The 12,382-nt window shown below is 43.1% G+C and overlaps 1 protein-coding gene across 1 annotated transcript; it reads right to left on the reverse strand.

Annotated features, from left to right (window-relative positions):
- Positions 1 to 10,008: 10,008 nt before the first annotated feature.
- On the reverse strand, positions 10,009 to 11,639 carry LOC129057811 (non-histone chromosomal protein HMG-17-like). The gene is made up of 2 exons (XM_054548670.2): positions 11,272 to 11,639; positions 10,009 to 10,084 (listed from the first exon to the last, which is right to left on the reverse strand). The coding sequence occupies exons 1-2, from the start codon at positions 11,622 to 11,624 to the stop codon at positions 10,009 to 10,011; spliced, it is 429 nt and encodes a 142-aa protein (XP_054404645.1). The 5' UTR covers positions 11,625 to 11,639.
- Positions 11,640 to 12,382: the final 743 nt, after the last annotated feature.

Here is a 12,382-nt window from a genome sequence, read left to right on the forward strand (position 1 = left end):
TTCTCAGACAGGACTTTCTGATAATGCTATATGACATGGTACAGCCTGTCACCCTCTAGACCCTTACCTTGCTATACTTTTCTTCATAGTGCTTTTCACTACTTGGTGAATATATGTTATTTTTATTTTTAGTAGAGATGAGGTCTGTGTTGCCCAGGCTGACCTGGAACTCCGGCCTCAAGTGATCCTCCTGCCTTGGGCTCCCAAAGTGCTGGGATTGCAGGTATGAGCCACTGGGCAGGTTTAGTTGGTATATTAAATATTTATTTTTTGTCTTGTCTGTCTCCTATCACTAGAGTATAAGGTTCATTGAAGGCAGAGAATTTGTCTATTTTGTCCACTAGAATGCCGTTTGGCATAGAGTAGTTGTTCAACAAATGTTTATTAAAAGAAGAACCAAGGGCCAGGCGCCGTGGCTCATGCCTGTAATCCCAGCACTTTGGGAGGCTGAGGCGGGCAGATCAGGTGAGGTCGGGAGATCAAGACCAGCCTGACCAACATGGAGAAACCCCATCTCTACTAAACATACAAAATTAGCTGGGTGTGATGGCGCTTGCCTGTAATCCCAGCTACTCGGGGGGCTGAGGCAGGAGAATCACTTGAACCTGGGAGGTGGAGGTTGTGGTGAGCCGAGATCGTGCCATTATACTCCAGCCTGGGCTACAAGAGCAAAACTCTGTCTCAGAAAAAAAAAAAGAAGAACCAAGAACCCCATTGGCAACACACCACTCTTGTACTTTGAGCTCTTTGTTGAAACTCAACTTCTACTCTGAATCAACTCCAAATTGCTGAATCCTCAGAATGATCCAGATGTTTTTCTCAGCTGCTCAGACCTGTTCCTGAGTCTGTCCACCTTCAGGCTATCATACTTTCCCATCTTCGTCTCTTGTAGCTTACCTTCTCTAGGAAACCCTGACTCACCGAGCCCCTTCTCCACTACTCCCCTTTTAAAAGTTTGTCTTTTTAACAAAAAAACAAAAGTATTCTTGTTAATTGCATGTGCTTTTGTCCTGTTGCCCTATGGAACTGTGGGTGCCCTGAGGGCAGGGATGAAGTCAACACAACCTGACTACCTGAAACCTTCCCCAAGGACCTAGTAATTACCTTGACATCTGTGGACATGCAGAAATCCCTACTGCCTGACAGGCATACAAGGGGGGCTGCCCACCCCTCTAAGGGGTGGGGCCGCTACTCGAGGGACCAACTCGATTCACGCCATTCTCCTGCCTCAGCCTCCCAAATAGATGGGACTACAGGTGCCTGCCACCACGCCCCGCTAATTTTGTGTATTTTTAGTAGAGACGGGATTTCACCATGTTAGCCAGGATGGTCTTAATCTCCTGACCTCGTGATCCGCCCGCCTCAGCCTCCCAAAGTGCTGGGATTACAGGCGTGAGCCACTGCACCTGGCGGTTTTATTTGTTCTTATTGGATAGATGGTCCCCAACTTATGATGGTTCAATATATGATGTTTTGATTTTACAATGGTGTGACAGCGATACTCATTTGATAGAAACCCCAACTTGAGTACCCATACGGCCATTCTGTTCTCACTTTCAGCATAGTATTCAATAAATTTTATGAGATATTCAACAATTTATTATAAAATAGGCTTTGTGTTAGATGATTTTGCCCAACTGTAGGCTAATGTAAGTGGGTTTTGTTTTGTTTTGTTTTGTTTTTTTGAGATGGAGTCTCGCTCTGTCACCCAGGCTGGAGTGCAGTGGCACGATCTTGGCTCACTGTGAGCTCCGCCTCCCAGGTTCACACCATTCTCCTGCCTCAGCCTCCCAAGTAGCTGGGACTACAGGCGCCCGCCACCACGCCCAGCTAATTTTTTGTATTTTTAGTAGAGACAGGGTTTCACCGTGTTAGCCAGGATGGTCTCGATCTCCTGACCTTGTGATCCGCCCGCCTCGGCCTCCAAAAGTGCTGGGATTACAGGCATGAGCCACCATGCTTGGCCAGGGTAATGTAAGTGTTTTGAGCATGTTTGAGATCGGCTAGTCCAAGCTATATGTTTGGTGGTTTAGGTGCCCTAAACTCACTTCAACTTACAATATTTCCAACTTACGATGGACTTATGGGGGTGTAGCCCCATCAGAAGTCAGTCGAGAAGCATTTGTATAATAAAGTGTCAACATGTTGGAAGATTGGCATCACTCAGTGAGTCAGTATGAATATCTTCAAATATTACAAAATTATGCAAGAGTAAAGGATCTATGCAAAGTGCAAGAGAAACCAATGAATCGTAATGTAACAGAGTATGAAAAGTCCATTGATACAGTTTTATTTATTTATTTATTTATTTATTTATACTTATTTAAAATTGTGGCCAGGCACGGTGGCTCATGCCTGTAATCTCAGCACTTTGGGAGGCTGAGGCAGGCAGATCATTTGAGGTCAGGAGTTCAAAACCAGCCTGGCCAACATGGTGAAACCCCATCTCTACTAAAAATACAAAAATTAGCCAGACATGGTGGTGGGCACCTGTAATCCCAGCTACTTGGGAGGCTGAGGTAGGAGAATTGCTTGAACCTGGGAGGCAGAATTTGTAGTGAGCTGAGATGGTGCCACTGCACTCCAGCCTGGGTGACAGAGCGAGACTGTCTCAAAAAAAAATTGTTTTATTTTTAATTTTTGTGGGTACATAGTGGGTGTATATATTTATGAGGTATGTGAGATATTTTGGTGTAGGCATGCAATGCGTAATAATCACATCATGGAAAATTAGGTATCCATTCCCTCAAACATTTATCCTTTGTGTTACAAACAATCCAATTATCGTCTTTTAGTTATTTTAAAAAGTACAATTAAATTATTATTAACTATAATCCCCCTGTTGTGCTATTAACTACAAGGTCTTACTCATTCTAGCTATTTTTTGTACCCATTAACCATCCCTACACCCCCCTACTATCCTTCCCAGCCTCTGATAACCATCCTTCTATTCTCCGTTTCCCTGAGTTCAATTGTTTTCATTTTTATTTTTGTTTTTTTACTTATTTTTATTTTATTTTATTTTATTTTATTATTATTTTTTTTTTGAGACAGAGTCTCGCTGTGTTGCCCTGGCTGGAGTGCAGTGGCGCAATCTTGGCTCACTGCAACCTCCGCCTCCCAGGTTCAAGCGATTCTCCTGCCGCAGCCTCCCGAGTAGCTGGGACTACAGGCACGTGCCACCATGCCCGGCTAATTTTTTGTATTTTTAGTAGAGATGGGGTTTCACCGTGTTAGCCAGGATGGTCTCGATCTCTTGACCTCGTGATCTGCCCACCTCGGCCTCCCAAAGTGCTGGGATTACAGGCGTGAGCCATCGTGCTCGGCCTATTTTTAATTATTTATTTATTTTTTGAGACAGAGTTTTGCTCTTGTCGCCCAGGCTGGAATGGCGTGATCTTGGGTCACTGCAACCTCCGGCTCCTGGGTTCAAGTGATTCTCCTGCCTCAGTCTCCTGAGTAGCTGGGATTACAGGCGCCAGCCACCATGCCCAGCTAACATTTACATTTTTAGTAGAGATGGGGTTTCACCATGTTGGCCAGGCTGGTCTTGAACTCCTGACCTCAGGTGATCCACCCACCTCAGCCTCCCAAAGTGCTGGGATTACGGGCATGAGCCACCGCCCCCACTCTATTTTGATTTTTAGAACCCACAAATATGTGAGAACATGTGGTGTTTGTCTTTCTGTGCCTGGCTATTTCACTTAACATAATGACCTCCAGTTCCATCCATGTTGTTGCAAATGACAGAATTTAATTCCTTTTTATGGCTGAATAGTACTCCATTGTGTATATGTGCCACATTTTCCTTATCCATTCATCTGCTGATGGACACTTACGTTGCTTCCAAATCTTGACTATTGTGAACAGTGCTGCAACAAATATGGGAATGCAGATATCTCTTTGATATACTGATTTCCTTTCTCTTTTGGTATACACCCAGCAGTGGGATTGCTGGATCACATGGTAGCTCTATATTTAGTTCTTTTGAGGCATCTGTAAACTCTGCTTGCAGTAATTTACATTCCCACCAACAGTATAGGAGGGTTCCCTTTTCTCCACATCCTTGCCAGCATTTATTATTACTTGTCTTTTGGATATAAGCCATTTTAACTGGGGCAAGATGATATCCCATTGTAGTTTTGATCTGCAGTTCTCTGATGATCAATGACGTTGAGCACCTTTCCATATGTCTGTTTGCCATTTGTATGTTTCCTTTTGAGAAATGTCTATTTAAATCTTGTGCCCATTTTAAAATCAGATTATGAGATTTTTTTTTCCTAAAGAGTTGTTTAAGCTCCTTATGTATTCTGGTTATTAATCCCTTATCAGATTGCAAATATTTTCTTCCATTCTGTGGGTTGTCTCTTCACTTTGTTGTTATTTCCTTTGTTATGCTTTTTAACTTGATGTGATCTCATTTGTCCATTTTTGCTTTAGTTGCCTGTTCTTATGGTATATTACTTAAGAAATTTTTGCCCAGACCAATGTCCTGGAGTTTCCTCAATGTTTTCTTGTAGCAGTTTCATAGTTTGAGGTCTTAGATTTAAGTCTTTAATCCATTTTGATTAGATTTTTACATACGGCGAGAGACAGGGGTCAAGTTTCATCCATTTTTTTTCCTGTGCAATCTGCCTCCCTTGTTTCATTCTTCTGCATGTGAATATCTAGTTATCCCAGCACCATTTATTAAAGAGATTTTTTTTTCTCCAATGTATGTTCTTGGCAGCTTTGTCAAAAATGAGTTCACTGTAGGTGTGTGAATTTGTTTCTGGGTTCCCTATTCTGCCATTGGTCTATGTGTTTGTTTTTATGCCAGTTCCGTGCTGTTTTGCATACTATAGCTCTGTAGTATAATTTGAAGTCAGGTAATGTGATTCCTCCAGTTTTGTTCTTTTTGCTCAAGATAGCTTTGGCTATCCTGGGTCTTTTGTGATTCCATACAACTTTTAGGATTGTTTTGTCTATTTTCGTGAAGAATGTCATTGGTAGTTTGATAGGGATTTCATTGAATCTGTAGATTGCTTTGGGTAGTATAGACATTTTAACAATATTGATTCTTCCAATCCACGAACATGGAATATCTTTCTATATTTTTGTGTCTTCTTCAATTTCTTTCATCAGTGTTTTATTCTTTTTCTTTCTTATTTATTTATTTATTTATTTATTTATTTTTGAGATGGAGTCTCACACTGTTGCCCAGCCTGGAGTACAGTGGTGTGATCTCTTCTCACTGCAACCTCTGCCTCCTAGGTTCAAGTGATTCTCCTGCCTCAGCCTCCCGAGTAGCTGGGACTACAGGTGCACACCACCACACCCGGCTCATTTTTGCATTTTTAGTAGAGACAGGATCTCAGCATGTTTGCCCGGCTGGTCTTGAACTCCTGGCCTCAGGTGATCCACCTGCCTCGGCCTCCCAAAGTGCTGGGATTATAGGCATGAGCCACTGTGCCCAGCCTTTCTTTCTTATTTATTTATTTTTGTAGAGATGAGATCTCACTATGTTGCCCAGGCTAGTCTCAAACTCCTAAGCTCAAGCAATCCTCCCACTTTGGCCTCCCAGAGTGCTGGCATTACAGGCATGAGCCACAGCTCCTGGCCTCATCAGTGTTTTATAGTTTTCATTGTAGAGATCTTTCACTTCTTTGGCTAAGTTAATTCTGAGGTATTTAACTTTATTCATGGCTATGGTAAATGGGATTACTTTCTTGATTTCTCTTTCAGATTGTTAACTGTTGGCATAGAGAAATGCTACTGATTTTTGTATGTTGACTTTGTATCCTGTAACTTTACTGAATTTGTTTATCAGTTCTAATGTTTTTTTTGTGAAGTCTAGGTTTTTCCAAATATAAGATCATATCACCTGCAAACAAGGATAATTTGACTTCTTCCTTTCCAGTTTGGATGCTCTTTGTTTCTTTTCTTTCTTTCTTTCTTTTTTTTTTTTTTTTTTGAGACAGAGTTTCACTCTTGTTACCCAGGCTGGAGTGCAATGGCACAATCTCAGCTCACTGCAACCTCTGCCTCCCATATTCAAGCGATTCTCCTGCCTCAGCCTCCCAACTGGCTGGGATTACAGGCATGTGCCATCATGCCCGGCTAGTTTTTTATTTTTAGTAGAGATGGGGTTTCTCCATGTTTGGTCAGGCTGGTCTCGAACTCCGACCTCAGGTGATCTGCCAGCCTCGGCCTCCCAAAGTGCTGGGATTACAGGCATGAGCCACCACGCCCAGTCCTCTTTATTTTTTTCTCTTGTCTGATTGCTCTAGCTAAAACTTTCAGTACTATACTGAACAACAATGGTCAAAGTGGGCAACCTTGTCATGTTCTAGATCTAAGAGGAAAGGCTTTCAGTTTCTCTGCAGTCAGTATTTTACTAGCTATGGGTCTGTCATATATGGCATTTAATATGTTGACATATGTTCCTTCTATATTCATTTTTTGAGGGTTTTTATCATGAAGTGATGTTGAACTTTATCAAACGTTTTCTTAGCATCAATCGAAATGATTATATGGTTTTTGTCCTTCATTCTGTTGATATGATGCGTCACATTGATTGATTTGCATAAATTGAACCATCCTTGCATCCCCGGGATAAATCCCACCTGGTCATGATGAATGATCTTTTTAATGAATTATTGAATTTTGTTTGCTAGTATTTTGCTAAGAATTTTTGCGTCAATATTTATGAGAGATATTGGTCTGTAGTTTTCTTTTCTTCATGTGTCTTTGTCTGGTTTTGGTATCAGTAACATCAGCCTTGTATAATGAATTTGGAAGTATTCCCTCTTCCTCTACATTTTGGAACAGTTTGAGTAGGACTGGTATTAGTTATTCTTTAAAATTTTTTTTCTCTTTTGAGACAGAGTCTTAGGCCGGGCGTAGTGGCTCACGCCTGTAATCCCAGCACTTAAGGAATCCCAGCCTGGGCAACAGAGTGAGACTCTCTTGGTTTTTTTTTTTTTTTGGAGATGGAGTTTCGCTCTTGTTGCCCCCAGGCTGGAGTGCAATGGCCCAATCTCTGCTCACTTGCAACCTCTGCCTCCCGGGTTCAAGCAATTCTCCTGCCTCAGCCTCCTGAGTAGCTGGGATTACAGGTATGCACCACCATGCCTGGCTAATTTTGTATTTTTAGTAGAGAGGGGGTTTCTCCATGTTGGTCAGGCTGGTCTCGAACTCCCAACCTCAGGTGATCTGCCCGCCTTGGCCTCCCAAAGTGCTGGGATTACAGGTGTGAGCCACCGTGCCAGGCCTAATTTTTGTATTTTTAGTAGAGATGGGGTTTCAGCATGTTGGTCAGGCTGGTCTGGAACTACTGACCTCACGTGATCCACCTGCCTTGGCCTCCCAAAGTGCTGAGATTACAGGCGTGACCCATCATGCCCGGCCTCTTTCTTTCTTTCTTTCTTTTTTTTTTTTTTGAGACAGACTCTTGCTCTGTCGCTCAGGCTGGAGTGCAGTGGCACGATCTCTACTCACTGCAACCTCCGCCTCTCGGGTTCAAGCGATTCTCCTGCCTTAGCCTCCTGAGTAGCTGGGATTACAGGCATGTACCACCACTCCCGGCTAATTTTTGTAATTTTAGTAGAGACAGGGTTTCACCATGTTGGCCAGGCTGCTCTGGAACTCCTGACCTCAAGTGACCCACCACCTTGGCTTGCCAGAGTGTTGGGATTACAGGCGTGAGCCCCTGCACTTGGATTTTTTTTTTTTTTTTTTTTTTAAATAGAGACAGGGTCTCTCTATGTTGTCTAGGTTGGTCTCCAACCCCTGGGCTCTAGCGATCCTCCCACATTGGTCTCCTAAAGTGCTGCGATTACAGGCATGAGCCACCATGCCCAGCCTACTGGGAGACTGTATTACAGCTCTGATCTCATGACTTGTTATTGCTGTATTTGGGTTTTGGATTTCTTCATGGTTCAATCCCAGTAGGTTAGATGTATCTAGGAACTTATCCATTTCTTCTGGATTTTGCAATTTTTTGGCATGTAGTTGCTCATAGTAGCTACTAGTGAGCCCTTGAATTTCTGCGGTATTAGATGCACTGTCTCCTTTTTAATCTCTGATTTTATTTATTTGGGTCTTTTCTTTTTCTTATCTTAGTCTTTTCTTAGTTTGTCAATTTTGTTTATCTTTTTAAAAAAACAACTTTTTGTTTGTTGATCTTTTTTATTTCATTTATTTATTTATTTTTTGAGATGGAGTCTCACTCTGTTGCCCAGGTTGGAGTGCAGTGGTGTGATCTTGGCTCACTGCAAGCTCCGCCTCCCAGGTTCAAGTGATTTTCCTGACTCAACCTCCCGAGTAGCTGGGATTACAGGCACCCGCCACCATGCCCAGCTAATTTTTTGTAGAGATGGGGCTTCGCCATCTTGGCCAGGCTGGTCTTGAACTCCTGACCTCATGTGATCTGCCCGCCTGGACCTCCCAAAGTGCTGGGATTACAGGTGTGAGCCACTGCGCCTGGCCTGATCTTTTTTATTTTATATTTTTATTTTTATTATTTCTTTTTGAGATGGAGTCTCACTCTGTTGCCCAGCTTGGGGTGCAGTGGCACGATCTTGGATCACTGCAAACCCTGCCTCCCAGGTTCAAGTGATTCTCTTGCCTCAGCCTCCGGAGTAGCTGGGATTACAGGTGCATGCCACTACGACCAGCTATTCTTTGTATTTTTAGTACAGATGGGGTTTTCTTCATTTCAAATTCATTTATTCATTTATTTCTTTCTTTCCTTTTTTGGGGGAGTGGGGGACAGAGGGGACAGAGTCTTACTCTGTTGCCTGGGCTGGAGTGAAGTTATGTGATCTCAGCTCACTGCAATCTCCGCCTCCCGGGTTCAAGCAATTCTCCTGCCTCAGCCTGAGTAGCTGGGACTACAGGTGCATGCTGCCATACCCAGCTAATTTTTTGTATTTTAGTAGAGACAGGGCTTCACTGTGTTGCCCAGGCTGGTCCCGAACTCTTGAGCTCAGGCAATCTGCCCCGCTTGGCCTCCCAAAGTGCTAGGATTACAGGCGTGAGCCAATGCGCCCGGCCCAAATTCATTTATTTCTGATCTGAAACTTATTTATTTTCTTCTCCTAATTTTGGGTTCAGTTTGCTCTGCCTCTTCAAGTTCTTTAACATGCATCATTAGGTTATTTGGTTGTTTTTCTTCCTCTTTTTTTTTTTTTTTTGAGAGGAGGGTCTTGCTCTGTTGCCCAGGCTGGAGTGCAGTGTCGAGAATCATGGCCAACAGCAGCCTCGACCACCCAGGCTCAAGTGATCCTCCCACCTCAGCCTCCCAAGTAGCTGGGACTATAGGCATGCACCACCCCGTCTGGCTAATTTTTGTATTTTTGTAGAGGCAAAGTTTTGCCATGTTGCCAAGGCTGTTTTTCCTCTTTTTTGATGTAGGCACTTATAGCTATAAATTTCCCTCTTAGTACTGCTTTCACTGTATTCCATAGGTGTTAGTACGTTGTGTTTCCATTACCATTTGTTTCAAGAAATTTTTCAATTTCCTTCTTAATTTCTTCATTGACCCACTGGTCATTCAGGAGCATATTGTTTAATTTCCATGTATTTGAATAGTTTCCAAAATTCCTTTTGTTATTGATTTCTAGTTTTATTCCACTGTGTCAGAGATGTTTGATATTATTTCAATTTTTTTGAATTGAATGTTTTAAGACTTGTTTTGGGAGTAACATATGGTCTATCCTTGAGAGTGATCCCTATGCTGAGGAGAAGAATGTGTGTTCTGTAGCCATTGAATGAAATGTTCTATAAATATCTGTTAGGTCAATTTGTTCTGTAGTGCAGATTACATCCGATGTTTCTTTGTTGATTTTCTATCTGGGAGTTCTGTCCAATGCTGAAAGTTGGGTGTTGAAGTCTCCAGCTGTTTATTCTTTTTTTTTTTTTCCCAAGCCTAACTGTATCCAGTTTTATTAAAGATACTTTGCATAAACAATCATGGTATTTCAGGTAGGACATGGGCAGACAATTGTTAACAGTATACAACAACTTTCAAACTCCCTTCTTCAATGGACTACCAAAAATCAGAAAGCCACTATAAAACTCAATGAAGTTTTCATCTGATGCTCTGAACAGGGAAAGTTTAGAGTGAGAGTTGACATTTCACATTTAGCATGTTGTTTAACAACTTTTCACAAGCCAACCCTGACTTTCAGGAAGTGAGATTAAAATGGCAGAATTTATCTGAAGATCCACAATCTAGAAACAGAACCACTACTTTTTTTTTTTTTTTCTTTTTTGAGAGGCAGTCTCGCTCTGTCATGCCCAGGCTGGAGTATGGTGGTGTGATCTCGGCTCAATGCAACCTTCGCCTCCCAGGTTCAAGCGATTCTCCTGCCTCAGCCTCCCAAATAGCTGGGATTACAGGCATCCGCCACCACACCTGGCTAATTTTTTGTATTTTTAGTAGAGAAGGGGGTTTCACCATATTAGCCAGGCTGGTCTTGAACTCTCGACCTCAGGTGATCTGCCCACCTCAGCCTCCCAGAGTGCTGGGATTACAGGCGTGAGCCACCGCACCCCACACCATTGCTCTTTTGACAGGTGCCATCTCAGTGACATCACTGGAAAGTCCAGCTTGCCTGACACACTAGTAACCAGTGATTGGAGGTCAGGTTCCAACAGATGTCTGGGCTTAAGGGAGTTAAGTCTATGCTGAAAGATGGAAAGGGAGAAGAGGACATAAAAACAAATTTGTTTTTCCCTCTCACAAGGCTTTTGTGCCAAGGTGGTCATGTGTGTCAAAGTCAGGGAATCTCTCCTCCTGGGAGCCAAGAGGAAATCTCTCAGAACTAGAAGGAAAAGACGATTTCCCCATATCAATCCAGCTTCAGAGACATTCTATTAGTGACATTTTCTCCTTCTCCTAAAAACAACAATGAAGTGTTCTGTGTGCTAACAACACAGCTTAAAAAAAAAAAAAAAAAATCTGGGCCAGGCGCGGTGGCTCACGCCTGTAATCCCAGCACTTTGGGAGGCCGAGGTGGGCGGATCATGAGGTCAGGAGATCGAGACCATCCTGGCTAACACGGTGAAACCCCGTCTCTACTAAAAATACAAACAATTAGCCAGGCATGCTGGCGGGCGCCTGTAGTCCCAACTACTCGGGAGACTGAGGCAGGAGAATGGCGTGAACCCGGGAGGCGGAGATTGCAGTGAGCTGAGATCACGCCACTGCACTCCAGCCTAGGAGACAGAGCGAGACTCCGTCTCAAAAAAAATAAAAACATAAAAAATAAATTTAAAAAATCTGCATTTTTATAAAACTTGATACAAAATAGTATTTCAAACTGTACACTCACCAGAAGTACACAGTTATCAAAAATGCACACACTTCCCCTGGCATCTCCAGCACCTTCAGCTTTCTGTTCCTGGTCTGTTTTGGCATCTCCATTTTCTGCAGGGTTATTCCCCTCCTTGCCAGCATCAGCTTTTCCCTTTTTCCCTTTGGGTACCTTCTCTCCCTTCTTTGCAGGGGCCTTTTTAGGCTTGGGGTCTGGCTTTGGAGGGGCAGGTTTAGCAGACAACCTCGCGGATCTCCTCTTTGGTTTGTCCTTCACCTTGGCTTTATCTCCTTCAGGATCCCCTTCAGCCTTTCCCTCGGGCATGGTTGTGGCAACAGTGACGGGACGTAGGCGCTGGGCATGCAGGTCGGTCTGGGGGTCATTCTTGTATCTTCTTTTCTATTCTTTAGCTCTAATAATATTTGCTTTATATATATGGATGCTCCATTGTTGGCTGCATATATATTTATAATTATCATAACCTCTTGCTGAATTGACCCCTTTATCATTACATAATGAGTTTCTTTGTCTCTTCTTACAGTTTTTATCTTGAAATTTATTTTGTCTAATGTAAGTATAGCTACTCCTGCTCTGTTTTGGTTTCCATTGGCATGGAATATCTTTTCCCTTTATTTTCAGTCCTATGTGTATCTTTACAGGTGAAGTGCCCAACACAAATACTTTTATTTTATTTTTTTGAGACGGAGTCTTGCTCTGTCACCCAGGCTGGAATGCAGTCGTGCAACCTTGGCTGACTGCAACCTCCACCTCCTGGGTTCAAGTGATTCTCCTGCCTCAGTCTCCCAACTAGCTGGGATTACAGGTGCATGCCACTGTGCCCGGCTAATTTTTGTATTTTTAGTAGAGACGGGGTTTCACCATGTTGGCCAGGCTGGTCTCAAACTCCTGAACTCAAGTGATCTGCCCGCCTTGGCTTCCCAAAGTGCTGGGGTTACAGGCATGAGCCACCTCGCCCAGCCCACAAATACTCTTAAGGTGTCTTTAATCATTTGACCCTAGCCAGCTTTTCCAACCTCATCCCTGCCACTGCCCCCATGAAACATTCTTTGTCTCAGACACAG

The sequence above is a fragment of the Pongo abelii genome, chromosome 1 (assembly GCF_028885655.2).
Source record: "Pongo abelii isolate AG06213 chromosome 1, NHGRI_mPonAbe1-v2.0_pri, whole genome shotgun sequence".
Lineage (NCBI taxonomy): Eukaryota > Metazoa > Chordata > Mammalia > Primates > Hominidae > Pongo > Pongo abelii.

Excerpts from the sequence above, each read along its gene's own strand:
- LOC129057811 (XM_054548670.2), bottom strand. The coding sequence starts at position 11,624 with ATGCCCGAGGGAAAGGCTGAAGGGGATCCTGAAGGAGATAAAGCCAAG. Across the intron at positions 10,085-11,271 it reads TGTATCAAGTTTTATAAAAA|AGCATCAGATGAAAACTTCA; the intron begins TGCAGATTTTTT and ends TTCCCTGTTCAG.